Raw genomic sequence first — 15,641 nt, 5'->3', positions numbered from 1 at the left:
GTTCCTCTTTCTCCGCATCCTCTCCAGCATAAACTATCATTGGTGTTTTTGATTTTAGCCATTCTGACAGGAGTAAGATGCTATCTCAGAGTTGTTTTGATTTGCATTTCCCTGATGGCTAAGGATATTGAACACTTTCGTATGTGTCTTTCAGCCATTTTAGATTCCTCTATTGAGAATTGTCTATTTAGTTATGTACCCCATTTTTTAATTGGATTGTTTGGTGTTTTCGAGAATAGCTTCTTGAGTTCTTTATATATTTTGGAAATCAGCCCTCTGTCAGATATGGGGTTGGTGAATATCTTTTCCCAGTCTGTGGGCTGTTGTTTTGTCTTGCTGACTATGTCCTTTGCCTTACAGAAGCTTTTCAGTTTCAGGAGGTCCCATTTATTAATTGTTGATCTCAGAGTCTATGCTACTGGTGTTCAGGAAGCGGTCTCCTGTGCCGATTAATTCAAGAGTATTTCCCACTTTATCTTCTAATAGGTTCAGTGTGGCTGGGTTTATGTTGAGGTCTTTGATCCATTTTGACTTAAGTTTTGTGCAGGGCAAAAGGCTTGGGTCTATCTGTAGTCTTCTACATGTTGTTTGTATCCAGTTATGCCAACACCATTTGTTGAAGATGTTCTCTTTGTTCCAGCGTATATATTTGGATTGTTTGTCAAAAATCAGGTGTTCGTAGGTGTGTGGGTTAATTTCAGGGTTTTCAACTCTGTTCCATTCGTCTACCTGTCTATTTTTGTGCCAATATCAAGCTGTTTTCAGGACTATAGCTCTGTAATAGCGCATAAAGTTAGGGATGGTGATGCCTCCAGAAGTTCCTTTATTGTTCAGGGTTGTTTTGGCTATCCTGGGTCTTTTGTTTCTCCATATAAAGTTGAGAATTGTTCTTTCATGGTCAGTGAAGAAATGTGTTGGGATTTTGATGGGGATTGCATTGAATCTGTAGATTGCTTTTGGCAAGATTGCCATTTTTACTATGTTGAGCAAATGAAGCTTTTTAAAAAATATTTTCAAACTCATTTTAAAGATGAACAAAAGGATTATCAAAGGCAAAACAATTTGTTAAAAAAATCACACAAATAAACAAATGACAGAACCAACTAGTACGCATGTCTTCTAACTCCCAGAACCTAAAGGTTCTGTATGATAACTCAAACTTAAGGCTTGAATCAAAAACTTAATACTTGCCTTTGCCCATGTCATAGTTTTTCTGTGTTTTATATTTCCTGTGGAAGTCAAGTAATTAATCCCACTGACTTGATATAGAAAAATTAGTGTACATATACACACAGAACTGTGGAGATTTGTCTTAAGTTGTTCATTTAGAATAGAGTTCTTTCCAGAAACATCCTTCACTTGAATTGGAGATAATTTTTTCTAAGGCAAAACATGCAAATACCACCCACCACCCCCCCTTTTTTTTTCAAGACAGGGTTTCCTCTGTATTGCTTTGGAACCTGTCCTGGAACTCACTATATAGACTAGACTGGCCTCGAACTCACAGAGATCTGCCTGCCTCTCCCTCCCAAGTGCTGGGCTTAAAGGCGTGCGCCACCAACGCCTGGCCCTCTCCACTTTTAAAGCCTTTAAAAATATGTATATGAGTGTTTGCCTGCATGTATGCATGTGCATCCTGTGCATGTCTGATGCCATGGAGGCCAGGAGAGGGCATCAGATCCCCTGAAATTTGAGTTATAGGCAGTTGTGATCTGCCGTGCGACTGCTAGGAATTGAACCTGGATTCTCTGAATGAGGAATCAGTGCTCTTAAGTGCTGAGCTATCTTTCCTGCCCCAGAGATTTTTAGTCTATATAGTTCTAGTAAACACAAACAGGATTTATATAGTAGATGTTAAAAGTTATTAGGGCTGGAGAGATGGCTCAGAGGTTAAGAGCACTGACTGTTCTCCCAGAGGTCCTGAGTTCAATTCCCAGCAACCACATGGTGGCTCACAACCATCTGTTATGAGATCTGGTGCCCTCTTCTGGTGTGCAGATATACCTGGAAGCAGAGTGTTGTATACATAATAAATAAATAAATAAATAAATAAATAAATAAATAAAATCTTTTTAAAGAATTATTTTCTGATCTGTTTTATCTAAATGGAAATAGCCACAGAGTTACCTGGAGAAAGTGATGCTGTAAATGTATTCCTATAGTGGAGATTTATCTCATGCCCCTGGTGAATACTTTAACTTTCCTTAGAAGTTAGTTGTACTATTTTTTGTTATTGTTTGTTTGTCTGGCCTGTTTTGTTTTGTTTTGTTTTGTTTTGTTTTGTTTTGTGATAGAGTCTCTTGTAGCCAGGCTGGCAGAGAACCCACTATGTAGCAAAAGATTACCCTGAGCTCCTGATCTTTCTGCCTCTGTTCCCCCAATCCTGAGATCACACTTGGCTAGAAAGAAGGATTAACATGAATGTGTTATTTCTTCTTGAGCCCGCCTTTGTCCTCTCTACTTAATATGTCAGTAAAAAGGGAGAATAGAAACTCCACAGAGAAAACAACAAAGCTGGATCTCAGCATTTGGGAGACTCAGAGAGGAGTGCTTCAGTGAAGTTGGAGCCCAGCCTGGGCAATTTAGCAAGATACTGTCTCAAATTATTTAAAAAAAAAAAAAAAAAAAAAAAAAAGGCTAGGACTACAATAGTAGATCCCTGCACACAAGTAATCTGTGTTCAATTCCCAGTAAATATTCATCCACCCCCACCCCCTGAGAAAGAAGTGGTCCTTTTTGCATAGTACAGTTAAATACTATAGTTGAGTCAAATAAATAGAATCATACATATTGTGGCTTGAGGTTTTTTGTTTCTTTGTTTTGTTTTTAAAGCAGGATGTCACTAGATGAAGCAATTTATTGTGTATCCTATGCTGGCCTCAAGCCCATAGCAATCCTTCTGCCTTAGCCTTTTAAATGCTAAGAGTGCATTGCCATGCCTATCTCACAGGAGATCTATTGTTTATTCATTTTGTTTTTTCGGTTTTTTAAAAATTTATGGGTATGGGTGTTTTGCCTGTACACCTCATGTGTGCTTGGTGCCCACAGAGGCCAGAAAAGGATGTCAGATCCCCTGGCACTAGAGTTAGAGATGGTTGTGAGCCACCATGTAAGCAGTGGGAATCAAACTCATGTCCTTTGCAAGAACATCCAGGACTCTTAACCTCTGAGCCATTTCTCCAGCCCCCTTTTTTTGTGTTTTTATGACAAAGTCTAAGTGTGGAATTGATAGGCCCAGAACTCTTGAACTTGCCAGGATGTTACCATGGAGACTGTTGTGATGCTTCTTTCACTTACATGGTTCTAAGGGTCCACTATCTTGTAATACATATTACTATTTAATTTTTTATTGTCAAACAATATTCAGTTGTGTTGATGGAGCACACAGTATTTATGCATTTTAAGTAGATAGACATTATTTCTACTTTTTCAATTTTGCATAAAAAACAACATCTTAAGGCTAGTGAGATGGCTTCTAGTTAAACCCTGTCTCAACCCCCTGACTCAAAAGAAAGAAAAAGGGGTGGAGGGATTAGTAGAATTAGTAAGTAAACTCAGTGGCTACAAAAATCAAGGTATTAAAATTAATTGTATTACTGTATATTAGTTGGAAGTAAAAATTTGTAAATTTCAGTTACAGAAGCTGGAGATGAAGCTTAGTTGGTAGAGTGCTTGTCTACATGCATGAAGCCCAGATTAAGTTCCCAGAATGGAATAAAACTGAGTGTAGTGGTACATACATGTAATCCCAGCACTTGGAAGGTGGAGAGATGTAGAAGTAGGAAGGTGAACAGTCAAGGCCATCCTCAGATACATAGCAAGTTTCAGGCCATCCTGAGTGGCCTTGTGAAACTTTGCTTCAAAAAAAAAAAAAAAAAACTGCAAAGAAATGAATAAAGTAATTGTCATTGCATAAACCATTGCAAGGTCCATGATAGAAATCAAAGCAGTTGTTGGCTAAGGGAATGTAGAAATTGTCTGGAGGGCCAGGCAGTGGTGGCTCACACCATTAATCCCAGAACTCAGGAGGCAGGCTGATCTCTGCGTTCAAGGCCAGCCTGGCCTACAAAGCTACACAGAGAAATCCGTCTCGAAAAAAATAAAACACAAACAAACAAACACAAGAAAGTGTCTAGAGGAAAGATAAGGGGATTTCTGGAATCATGGGAAAGTTCTGTATCCTCATTGAGGGTATTGGTTACCTTAGTGAATCAGTTACATGAGAATATACATTTATCAAAACTCATTATACTTCAATTTTATTATATATAACTTTTACTCCCAAAAAAGAAAGAAAAGGCTTATATTGTTTAAAATAGAAATGATTATTTCTATAGCCAATGCCATACCTGCAACAGACTATTTCACATATGGTATTGACTGTAGAAATTTTGTATACATATACATACACACACACACAAACACATATATGTATATATAGTGTATGAGACTTAAATTGAAACTTCATGTTTTGTTTTCAGCAAACATTGTTCTTACACTAGGAGTCCCCTACTATAATAGCTATTAGAACATAAAAATAAGAGGCAGGCAGATCTCTGTGAGTTCAAGGCCAGCCTAATCTCCAGAGCAAGTGCCAGGATAGGCTCCAAAGCTACACAGAGAAACCCTGTCTCAAAAAACCCAAAAAAAAAAAAAAAACATAAAAATAAAGGATGGGTCTGGAGAGATGGCTCAAAGGTTAAGAGCACTAACTGTTCTTCCAGAGATCCTGAGTTCAATTCTCAGTAACCACATGATGACTCACAACCATCTATAATGAGATCTGATGCCCTCTTCTGGTGTGTAGACATGCATGCAGACAGAATACTCTAAACATAACAAATAAATAAATCTTAAAAAAAAAAAAGAGCCTGTTAAAAGTAAAGAAAGGCAGATGTCTGGGTTCCATAGGAGCCATAAAAGTGCAAAAGATATGTGTCTAGGGTGGGAATGGATGCAGTGAGGCAAGTGGAAAGCACAGAGGCTGTGATTCTCATCTGCTAGAGTTGGAGTAGGAACCATAAACTTTTGGAAGAGGAAGAAGGGCTTTGGGGTCAAGAGAACTCATTAAGTTAGCTATAGAAGCATGAGTCTACATGATGTGTTTGAGAGTTGTAAGCAGCTGGCTGTGGCAGCAGTGATAGAATGATGTAGTAATGGAACTTTATACTTTACAATATATTATACTATACAATATACTTTAATGATGGAACTATAGAGGTTGGATTTACAGTCAGTAGGGGGCTGCTGAAGGCTTTTAGGTGGGAGTGACATCAGTTTTGTTTCAGCATTTTAGAAGAGGGTATCTGTCAGTAGTTTAAAAAAAGTACTAAAGTTGGGGAGATCATAGGTAGAACTAAGTTAGAAAGGGATTTGAAAATAAAACAGTAGATATTTTTAATATTTATTCATTAGAATATCATGGTTAGTTTTTATATCTGTCTATTCCTTTTATTCCTTTAAAATTAACATTAGGAATCCAGAAACCTTCTGGACCACCACAGGCATGTTTCCCCAGGAGTTCATTATTTGTTTTCACAAACACGTGAAGATTGAAAAGCTCGTGATCCAAAGTTACTTAGGTAAGCCAATCACACACTAACCTTTTATTATTCTTGAGTTTTTCCATAGACAGAGGACACATGTCAACTTTTGGCAAAGAACTAGTTGTGTTTTTTTTTTTTTTTTTTTTACAGCATGGGACCCTGTTTTATTGCTGAAAAGGAAGGTGGAGAGTATTGGGTTAACTGTCTTCAGCACAATTAGCCTCTCTTAAACTGTAAATTTGAAACCCTTCCAAAGCACATCATAATTTCCATGCAGTTTACTGTGTGAAAGTCTTTGGCAGAAGATTCAATTAGGATGTAAGAAGAAGCTGGCTTGCCAGAATGCTAGGTCCTATGACATCTTCATTCTGGGTTCATTTAGCCTGTAGTTCTCAGATTCTTTCTGTAAATCTGATAACCCCTATTATTCCCACTGGATAGTTTTGATTCTTCTATTGCTAATGATATTTTCTGGGGATTAGGAATGGAATCTCCCTTTGGAACATCAAGTCCTGTCTGTGATAAAGTGTATCAGACAGAATCATGGCAGGAAACAGAATAGATCCCAGATGTTTCAAATGAAGAGACGTTATTAATAGATCTACTTATAAAATTCTGGCCTGAGCTGCAGGAATGAATAAGGGATAATAGCTCTCAGAAACTAGCTACAGCAGAGAGAGTCCTGTCCTGGGACAAGGAGAGGAAAGTGTCACCAGAGCCCAGGGAGATTTCGGGGCTGTACAGGGGGATCTGGCTAGCAGGAGCCTTATGGTTTTGAAGGGACAGGACCACTATCAAAGACATGGCATGAAGCAGGGCAGAGTGTAAATAAAATATCCAGCTCACTTTCTGCCCTACAGTCTTCTGGTGCCTGCTACTAGCCAGCTCCAAAGAAAGCTAGTTGTTCTAGGAGATGCAATCTATAGAAGCAAGCCCCTCCATAATAAGAAATAGAAGGGGAAGGATGGCTGGGGGGTCATGTGGGGAGCTTCTTCTGTCATGAATTGTGGAGGCCCTAGAGTGGACAAGCCTCATGTATGAACTCCTGTTCTGCATTTCCCAGCTTTAGTCCATTGGACACCTTGCCTAGCTTCTGTAAACCTGTGTCCTCATCAGGGAAGTGGGTTAGTAATACCTTTCTCATAAAGACTTCAGCCAAGAGAGAATGAACAAAGACGTCTGACCCAGCATGTTCTCCATAAAGGGTTAGGACCATGGCTACCAGAAGTATCACAACCAGTATATAAACACTCCAGATAATAACCAGATTCAGAAAAGCTCTATTAGATTTGTGCTCTGAGTGATAAACAGTGGCAAGATTGCCATTGGACAGTGTTACATTTTGCCATAGGGACTTAGGGAAAAACAGTCATAGCTTCCAGGATGTGTTATTCCTGTTCCAAGCACTTTGTGTGGTACCCATCAATCTATGGCAGTCAAGTAGTAGGGAAAAGAAAAACAGAAACAACAAAACAGAATTAAAAAGCTAATTAATATTTATTTATTCTGTTTATAATGCCAGTGCGGACCTTGAGGATTGAAAAGACTGCATCTAAAGAGCCATTCGATTTTGAGCAGTGGGTGGAAAAAGGTGTGTATGATGCCAGTACTTTTCTGAGCATGAGGGAGTAGATGGCTGGCCTCTGACTCTGTGATATCAGTCCAACTGCATTTTGGTAAATAAAAGGTTATTTTAATGATTCTTTAACACAGATAAGGCCTAGAAAAACACACATTTGTAGTCTTCATGTACTGTTTATAAAACAATTAACATTTTTGCTGGGCGTTGGTGGCGCCTGCCTTTAATACCAATACTCAGGAGGCAGAGGCAGTTGGATCTCCATGAGTTCGAAGTCAGCCTGGTCTACAGAGCGAGCTCCAGGACAGGCTCCAAAGCAATACAGAGAAACCCTGTCTTGAAAAAACAAAACAAAGCAAAAATTAGCATTTTCAAAATTTAGGTTATCAAAAAAAGAGATGACACATTTGAGGCTTTTATGATAAGCAAAAAATATTCATTTTGTACTTTTCTTTCCTGATTAATGATGCTGTTTATTTAAACTGAGCTGGGCATGGTGGCACATGTCCTCAATCCCAAGATTCAGAAAGTAGAGGCAGGGGGAATCTCTGAGTTTGATCTACATACATCTTTCTAGGCCATCCAGCATGACATAGTGAGTCCCTATTTCAAAACAAAAAAAAAGTTTTTTTGATAAACATCATCAACTAAATTACTATCTTCCATTTAAGTACAAACATACATAATGTGTCTATCTCCTTTTCTTAGCAAATACCATGAAAACAGTAGAATAAAAACACATAAAACTATAGTGAGAAAAGAAAACATAAACCTAGTGAACCAGGCAAATGTAGATCAATAGTTTTTATTGCCAGAGGGACAGCCATAACTTCTAGAACACAGCAGATTAGGTTGTAACCTAGTGCCTTCCAAGGAAAGTATCATGAAGTAAGCTAATTTATTACATGGAACCCCAGGAAGGCCTAAATGTGAGAGCAGCAGGTGATGTGGAAAGTATGAATGAGACTAGTTCATAGTTGGTTTCTTATTTTAGCATTGTACTGTCCATGTAGTTAGACCAGGAAGTGGACATGTGGTCTACTTACCACAATATAAACTTAACTTACATGTAAGTAAGAAAGAGAGTATAAACATATTAAATTCCAGAAAAAAAACACAAATTTATTTAATGTATATGGATGTTTTGTTTGCATGTATATCTGTGCACCATGCCTGGTGTCCACAGAGGCCAGAAGGTAGGCATCAGATCCCCTGGGACTGTAGTTATAGACAGTTGTGAGTTACCATGTGGGTTCTGGGAAGGGAACCCAGGTCCTCTAGAAGAAGAGTCAGTGCTCTTAACCACTGAGCCATCTTGGAGGACCCCCACCCTCCACCTCCCACCACCACTTTTTGTACAGGTTTTTATTCCATGTAGCCCAGGCTGGTCTGGAATTTATTATAATCAGTCCTTCTGCCTCAGTCTCCTGAATACTGGGATTTCTGGTGTACACCACAATTCCGGGCTACAAAGTGGAACACATTCACTGCTAGGGAGCATAACCAGAGGAGTAGGCACAGGAAAGCAGGGATAATAGTTTTTTTATTATCTAAGGAAAGCATTAAGGAGCAGGAAAAAAGCCTCCAGGATCTTACTTCCCAAAGTCTTCTCCTTTGGTCCTGGGTAGCTTTTGAAATTCTGTACATTATTTGGTACAAATGAATGTCAAAAGATATTATTATATTAACTAAATAGTTCACATTTCTGAACAATTACTCCTGGCTAAGTAAACTATTCCAGGAGTATGTTACTAAACTTGAGTACCAGAAGAGATCATGTCACAGGCTGTTCTACATCACAGTGAAATTTTCCTGTGGGTAAAGTCTGAAATTACTAGGAGCTCGATTAATAAGGGGAAGGAGTCTGCATTTTACCAGTTTCCTGCTGTATATTTCTTTAGTATGATTTACATTTGCATTTCTGTTGTAAACTCACTAGAGGTATTTTACAGCTCATTCATTTTTTAAAGTCAAATGTCTTATATCAAATCAACCCCCAAATAATGGTAATTCCTTTAAATCTGGCTTTAACATATAGTTTGCCAAATAATCACTTTTTGTTGGGCACAAATTTCTGTAGCTATCCTCATATTTTTGAACCTTAATCTATTTCTATTAAATTTGTGTCTTAGATTTAATACACACAGAGGGGCAGCTTCAAAACGAAGAAATTGTGGTAAGTATACATACTTTGTAGAGATAAGATTTCTTCAGTGAGCCCAATTTAGATTTTAAACTTTCCTAGTATGAATTATTCATGATGAATATCCTCATGGTATTAGCAGTTCTTTACATACTTAATTATTAGAGATTATTCTCAATAATTGCGCCTTTTTTTTTTTTTTTAACCAATCCTGGAGAAAGTGGCTGCATGGATAAAAACAGAATTGAATTCATTTGTTTGTTTAATTTTGTTCAATCATTTATTTTTAAAGTATTTGTTTACTTTCTTTCATTTGATTCTGTAAGCCATTTAGAATAGGAGACTAAAGGGGTTGAGATGTCAAAGTTGGATGTTAATTACACATGAAAGGACAAGAGAGGTTTGGATAAGGGAGCTGGAGCATAGGATCAGCAACAACTAAGCCAGAGAGAGCTGAAGTGGAAAGAGAACCAATGTTTTCCGACAGCATTCCATCTGGGCTCCCCTTGTCAAGTGGGATGAATGCCCACTGATGGAAGCTGCTGCTTCGTCAGGAGTCCTTTGTCTCTGCTAGTTTGCCATGCCCTCGTTTTAAACAAATAGCAACTAGTAAAACACTCCAAGTGTGTTTAGGTGCCAGTGTTGGTGTACAACTGGTCTCCATGACATCTAGAGTGGCTTCCTATCTGTAGGGTTTGCAGCTTTGCACCCTCCTGGAGCTGCTGGGAAATTGGCATTTCAAAGACTCTTCAGAGAGTGGGGAGCGCTCAGTCCACTGGCAGTACAAGTGTTAAGACTTGAGTTTGCTCTCCAGCACCCACACAAAGATGTGGGACATGGTGGCACCCACATGCAAACCAGTGCTGGCGAGGAAGAGACAGGATCTTTGGGGCTCATCTTCCAGTGAGTGGCTGGAGAGGCCAGTGGGACCCCCCATAAAAAAGATTAATTATGCTGATTTTATGATTACGATTAGGAAGCCTCTACATTCTTTTGTATTTGTTGAGGACTTGCTGGGGAGGGTATAGAACATTTGGAAACTAATGAGGAAGAATGGAAGGCTGGAAACCACTCATACTTTTATTATTGTCATAGCAGAATGGCTCCATTCATTCTTATACCTGTTGACCATAGAGCTCAGATAGTTACAACAAAAATGTATAGAAAACCTTGTATCATTTAAAAACTTAATATTATATCCCAGGCTTTATAATTATGTTTTTAAGGTACTGTTTACATATTTACATACATTTAAGCTAATTTATTTTTCTCTGTCATTACAAATAATTTGTAGGGAACATTAATACATGCTCTACGATCTTTACCTTTTTAAAATTTTATTTCCTAGGATTAAATTTCATGGAATGGAATTGCTGGGCACAAGAGTATAAATATTTTATGGCTTTTTACATATATTGCCAAATTGGTTTCCAGGGAAATTATATAAATGTGAGAGTATAGTCATACTTCAGGATAGTATATGCAAGGCATCATTAACAACAGAAACCACTTAGCATAAACAGTACTTTAGAAAGACACTTGTAAAACAGTTGGTCATCAATGTACATTTGTACTTTATAGGCCTCCCACTGTTTTTCATAAAACCAAGAATGATAGATACTATGCTGAATCACTCCCAGACAACTACTAGACGAAGCTGGCTTGTCTTCTGAACTCTGTCTTATATTCTGTTACATGTTAGAAAGTTACTCTTCATTGAAGCCTCTGTTCTGCCAACTGCTTATTAATAGTTTGCTAGGATTGTTAAAAGCATCCATATTGATTTTTTTTCCCTTACAGGCACGAGATGGCTACGCCACTTTCTTGAGATTCATTATTGTTTCAGCCTTCGATCATTTTGCATCTGTACATAGCATTTCTGCAGAGGGACTAGCAGTCTCAACTCTTTCCTAGTAATTACAACAAAATTCTCTAAACTACTTTTCTTTGGTATATTTTCTATTAAATATATTTTTATCACTGTTTCCATGTTTATTCATATTTTCTTCAGTACTTTTGACAAATTCTGGTCACATGAGTCAGCAGTGTTGGAGGTGATGAGGAAACTTTGACTTCAATATACAGCTTACTCAAGGAAATGACTCTATATGAAAATTTATAATTCATTGTGCCTCCGTAGCATCTACTATAGAGTTTTTCAGATCTCCATGCATTAAGTTTTTAATTTATTAAGTGATTGTTACAAAAGCTAAGTGAGCAGTATAAGCAGTAAACAGTGTGGGAGTCTAGGGGAGGAAAAGTACTCAGGGGAGGTGTGACTATGGTCCTGGAATGCAGTCAGACTAAAAAGCAAGCCAATTTGTGGGCTTTTGGCTTTGGGGGTTGTTTTGTTGTTGTGGTGGTGGTGGTGGTTATTGTTGTTTTTTGTTTTTATGATGGCTTGTCTTGATTTTGATGATTTTGTTTACTTATTTATGTTTTGAAAAGACCTCAAAGAAAAAAACATATTCTGTATTAACCCCAAACAGTCATTATTGACATCATTTTATGTCCTGCTATTTTTATGTGTGGTTGCTGGAAATTGAACTCAGGACCTCTGGAACAGTAGCCAGTGCTCTTCACCTCTGAGCCATCTCTCCAGCCCCGAAGGTGTTCACTTTTAATAAACTAAGCATTTAAATTGGTAGGTTTTGAATAAAGTGGATTGCACTCTACAAAGCATTAGGCCTCATCTAGTCATTTGGAGGTCTTAACAGAGGAAAGACTACTTCCCCAAACAAGAAGAGACTCCAGCTGCAGCGTTGGCTCTTCCCTGGATCTTCCTCTTGCAAGCCTTCCCTAGCTTCCGAGCAAACTGGGGCTTACTGAATTCTTTGGGGTAGGTGATGTATGTGTAAGCTAGCTTCTGCTTCGTTACAAACAAGCCCAAAGTGTCCTGTCAGAGAGCAACAGCTTCACCTCACCATCCTGGCAGGCCTTTTCTAGTTTGCACCTGATTGGCTGATTTCTGTGGTCAGCTGGCAACTTAGTCTAGGTAACAAAGGTTTGTTGGACCTAGGTGGCCTCAACTGGGGTAGTTCTCAGCCCCAGGAAGTCCCTTCAGTGGTCTACCCTGAGCCTCTTCAGTGATTCCAAAAAGTAGCAAGGAAGGGAGAGAATAAGCCCAAGTGCAGGCATGTTTACAGTCTGCCCTGATTTTGAGATCATGTCACACAGCAAAGACCAGTGTCATACTAAAAATACATTTAATGAAGTATGAGAGTGGGGGCTGTTAATGCTACAATCCATTATACTGAATTTCTCCTGGTGTGATGTTGTATGAAGCACAGAGTAGCCTGTGAGATACTCTGGTCAAAATGACTGAGCTTGAATCTGATCAAGCTCTAGAATTAATTTCCATTTTCAGAAAATTCACAGGGCAGTTGAAGAAAAGTAAATAGACAAGTGACCATTAATGTAGCTAACTGAATCGTCCCTATCTGTGACTTCCGGCCTTCTTTGGTTAGTGCCATGTGATGAGCTCTGGCCAATGAGATGAAGAGTAATAAACTTAAAGGCTAAGCAATCAATTGCCTTGGTGAGACCCCCAAGGCTCTTTTCTGATGCTCCAGTAGCCAGTAATGCTCTGTAGCAAATCCAGTCTGGGGATGGGAGTGAGGCCGGTGGCTTACAGATAGGAAGCTTAGTATGGATTGACTGTGTAGGAATGATGTGGTGTGGAGCTATATTATGATTTACTAAAGTTTGCCTGAAAATTCAGAAAGCCATAGAAGCCAGGCACATGTCTTTAGTCCCAGCAGCCAGAAGCCAGGAGGTGGTGGTACACACCTTTAATCCTAGGAGTCAGAATTAAGAGATAGGACGGAGCTCTGTGAGTCCAAGGCCACCCAGATCTACACAAGATTGAACCAGTCTAAAAGAGAATTATAGCTCACACTTTTAATCCCAGGACTCATGAGAGGTATATAAGACAGGAGCAAGGTCTCAGAGAGGCATTCGTTCTCCAGTCACACTGAGGAGATGATCATTTAGTCTCCAGCCACGCTGAGGATAGCTCATGGGTCAGCCCTTTCAGCCTAGGTAGAGGTAAGAATTAGTGGCTGGCTGCTTTGCTTTTCTGACCTTCAGCTTGAAGTTTGAACCCCCATATCAGTCTCTGGGTGTTTTATTTTTCATGTTACAGGAAGGCATCACTGTTCTGGGGTTGAGAGCTTCTGGAGCTGCCTTACTTTGTCACTGTCATGGAAAATGTTAAGGAAGGGTCTCCACTCTAGAGATATAAGAGCTCTTACAATCACATGTCATGCGTGGATCTTGTCTGGAGGAAACTTGAACAAAACAACTGAGAAAATACAATTTAAAGACAAATTGGGGTATTTGCTTGTAGAATGGGTATTGTTCTTCTTTCTAGATATTCTGGATGTAGCTTGTTTAAAAAAAAAAAAAAAAAACTGTTGATCCAAACATAATAAGTGCTCATCTTTAATTCCAGCACTCAGGAGGCAGATGGCTCTCTCTGAGTTAGAGGCCAGCCTGGTCTACATAGTGAGTTCCAGTACAGCCAGGGCTATGTAGAGAGAGCCTGTCTAAAAAAACAAAAAATAAAGTATGGAAAAAACCTGCCCAGGGGGCCGGGCGGTGATGGCACGGGCCTTTAATGCCAGCACTCAAGAGGCAGGCGAATCTCTGTGAGTTTGAGGTCAGCCTGGTCTATAGAACAAGTTCCAGGCCAGGCTCCAAAGCAATACAGAGAAACCCTGTCTCAAAAAAAAACAAAAAACAAAACACAAAAAAAACAAAAAAACATGCCCAGGCTTTTCAAAGACATACACGGAGCTATGCATGGGTAAAAAATAAAGTAATAGCTAGGATTTGATTTTAAGCATATAAGCAGTGATAGTTATTATTTTGTGGCTTCAGCATGCTTTACTTCTGAGCTACACCCCAGCCCAACTAGAGATTTTTCATAATGTTTTTGAAGTTAATTGAAGCAAATGTGTCCATGAATTATTGAATATGGGGGTTCAATATGGTAGCCTACTTCTATGTATTCTTAAGATTGTTTAGGATAAAGGTAAAAATAATGACCCAGAAGACTTTTATTTGTTTTGTTTTTAGCATATTGAACTTATATTTATTGAAGGAAAGTGACAAAAACCTCTGAGAGTAGGGTTCCCAGGGAGGAATACTTCAGAATTATGTTTTGTGTACCTTTCAGATAGCTTTCTCTGATGAGATCCCAGAAGGAATCAAAGCTAGGCGTACCGGTGGGTTGTTTTGTTTGCAAGGAGGAGGAATCATGGCCAGGGCCTCACACTGTTGGGCAAGTGTTCTTTCACAGAGAGCTACATCCTCAGTCCAGGGTTTTAAGGCTCTTAGGATTTCTGATAAATTGCTTACAAAGATCTGTGACACCGATTTACTCCTGAAAAGTAAGGTTTGAGGGTGAACAAAGGAAGTTGGAAAGGCGTGTGAGCAGCAGCATTGTCATCAAGGATGAGAGGGCAAACACTACTCGTAAATCACATCTGGGGAGGGATGAGTGGAAAAGCCTGATGGAGCAAAGAACCAGCTCATCATAGCACCTGTACAGCTTCCCGGTATTTTCCTGTAACATGGAGCCATTAAGGTTTTTGAGAATGTGACCTAGAGCAATCGCTTTCATGTTCAATAGCAGAAATGCTGAGGATTTTCTTTTTGCCAAGTTCTAAACTGAAATGTCAATAATTCTTTCTGTAAGAACTCTGTGTTAAGGCTTACAGATTGCTGCAAGGGGTCTCCAGGGTTTATCTGATCCATCTCTGGCACATGCCTGGTGAATTCTCTTTAAGCAGCTTCTGTGGATTCAGTGAACAAGCGGTCAATGCCATCCTTGTAATTCTGCTTCCTATGAGACTGGAAGGTGGCTGGAGCAGGGGACAGGGCAGGGGAGGAGGCTCAGTGGTAGAGTGTGCTGGCAACTCCAGACCCTGGGTTGCATTCCCCAAAACAAAAGCAAACAACGAATAAAGACAGACATGCACCATTGGAAATCTGGGTGCTCTGGTCTGTTTTTTCCTCCACCTTAAAACCGTTCTCACTGGTTGGTAGTAGGGGCTCACTACTACTAATGAGGGAGCACCTCATTCCATTTCTATTCCAGGTTCAAGTCTCCCTCTGCAGAACCCCATTCTTAAAGTTTCATTTGTTCTGCCCACAGGATCCCCCCCCATTGCAGTTGTGCTGTAGGTAAGGCCCTCTGCCCAGAGCCCCCTTTCTTCAGCTGCCTTCCTCATTTACTTTAGGTGTACACACCCTTGGTAAATGTTTGTTGACTGAACAGAGCCGTTGGTTTACTTGCCCGTGTTTGATTCTTTGGGAATTTCAATATCACATGCTCCAGTCCTACTCATATTCCAGTCCCTCTGTATAT

At 39.4% G+C, this 15,641-nt stretch overlaps 1 protein-coding gene across 3 annotated transcripts in view; it reads left to right on the top strand.

Annotated features, from left to right (window-relative positions):
• The window catches only part of Hspb11 (heat shock protein family B (small) member 11), a 26,165-nt gene extending 14,912 nt beyond the window's left edge, over positions 1-11,253 (top strand). For all 3 annotated transcript variants that reach the window (XM_027402372.2, XM_027402371.2, XM_027402370.2), the window contains 4 exons: positions 5,476-5,582; positions 7,069-7,137; positions 9,258-9,301; positions 11,069-11,253. In XM_027402372.2, coding sequence (XP_027258173.1) covers positions 5,476-5,582; positions 7,069-7,137; positions 9,258-9,301; positions 11,069-11,182 — 334 coding nt within the window. In that variant the 3' untranslated portion in view covers positions 11,183-11,253. The remainder of the gene's footprint in view (positions 1-5,475; positions 5,583-7,068; positions 7,138-9,257; positions 9,302-11,068) is intronic.
• Positions 11,254-15,641: the final 4,388 nt, after the last annotated feature.

The sequence above is a fragment of the Cricetulus griseus genome, chromosome 2 (assembly GCF_003668045.3).
Source record: "Cricetulus griseus strain 17A/GY chromosome 2, alternate assembly CriGri-PICRH-1.0, whole genome shotgun sequence".
Lineage (NCBI taxonomy): Eukaryota > Metazoa > Chordata > Mammalia > Rodentia > Cricetidae > Cricetulus > Cricetulus griseus.
This window is presented reverse-complemented; position numbering and strand designations above follow the sequence as displayed.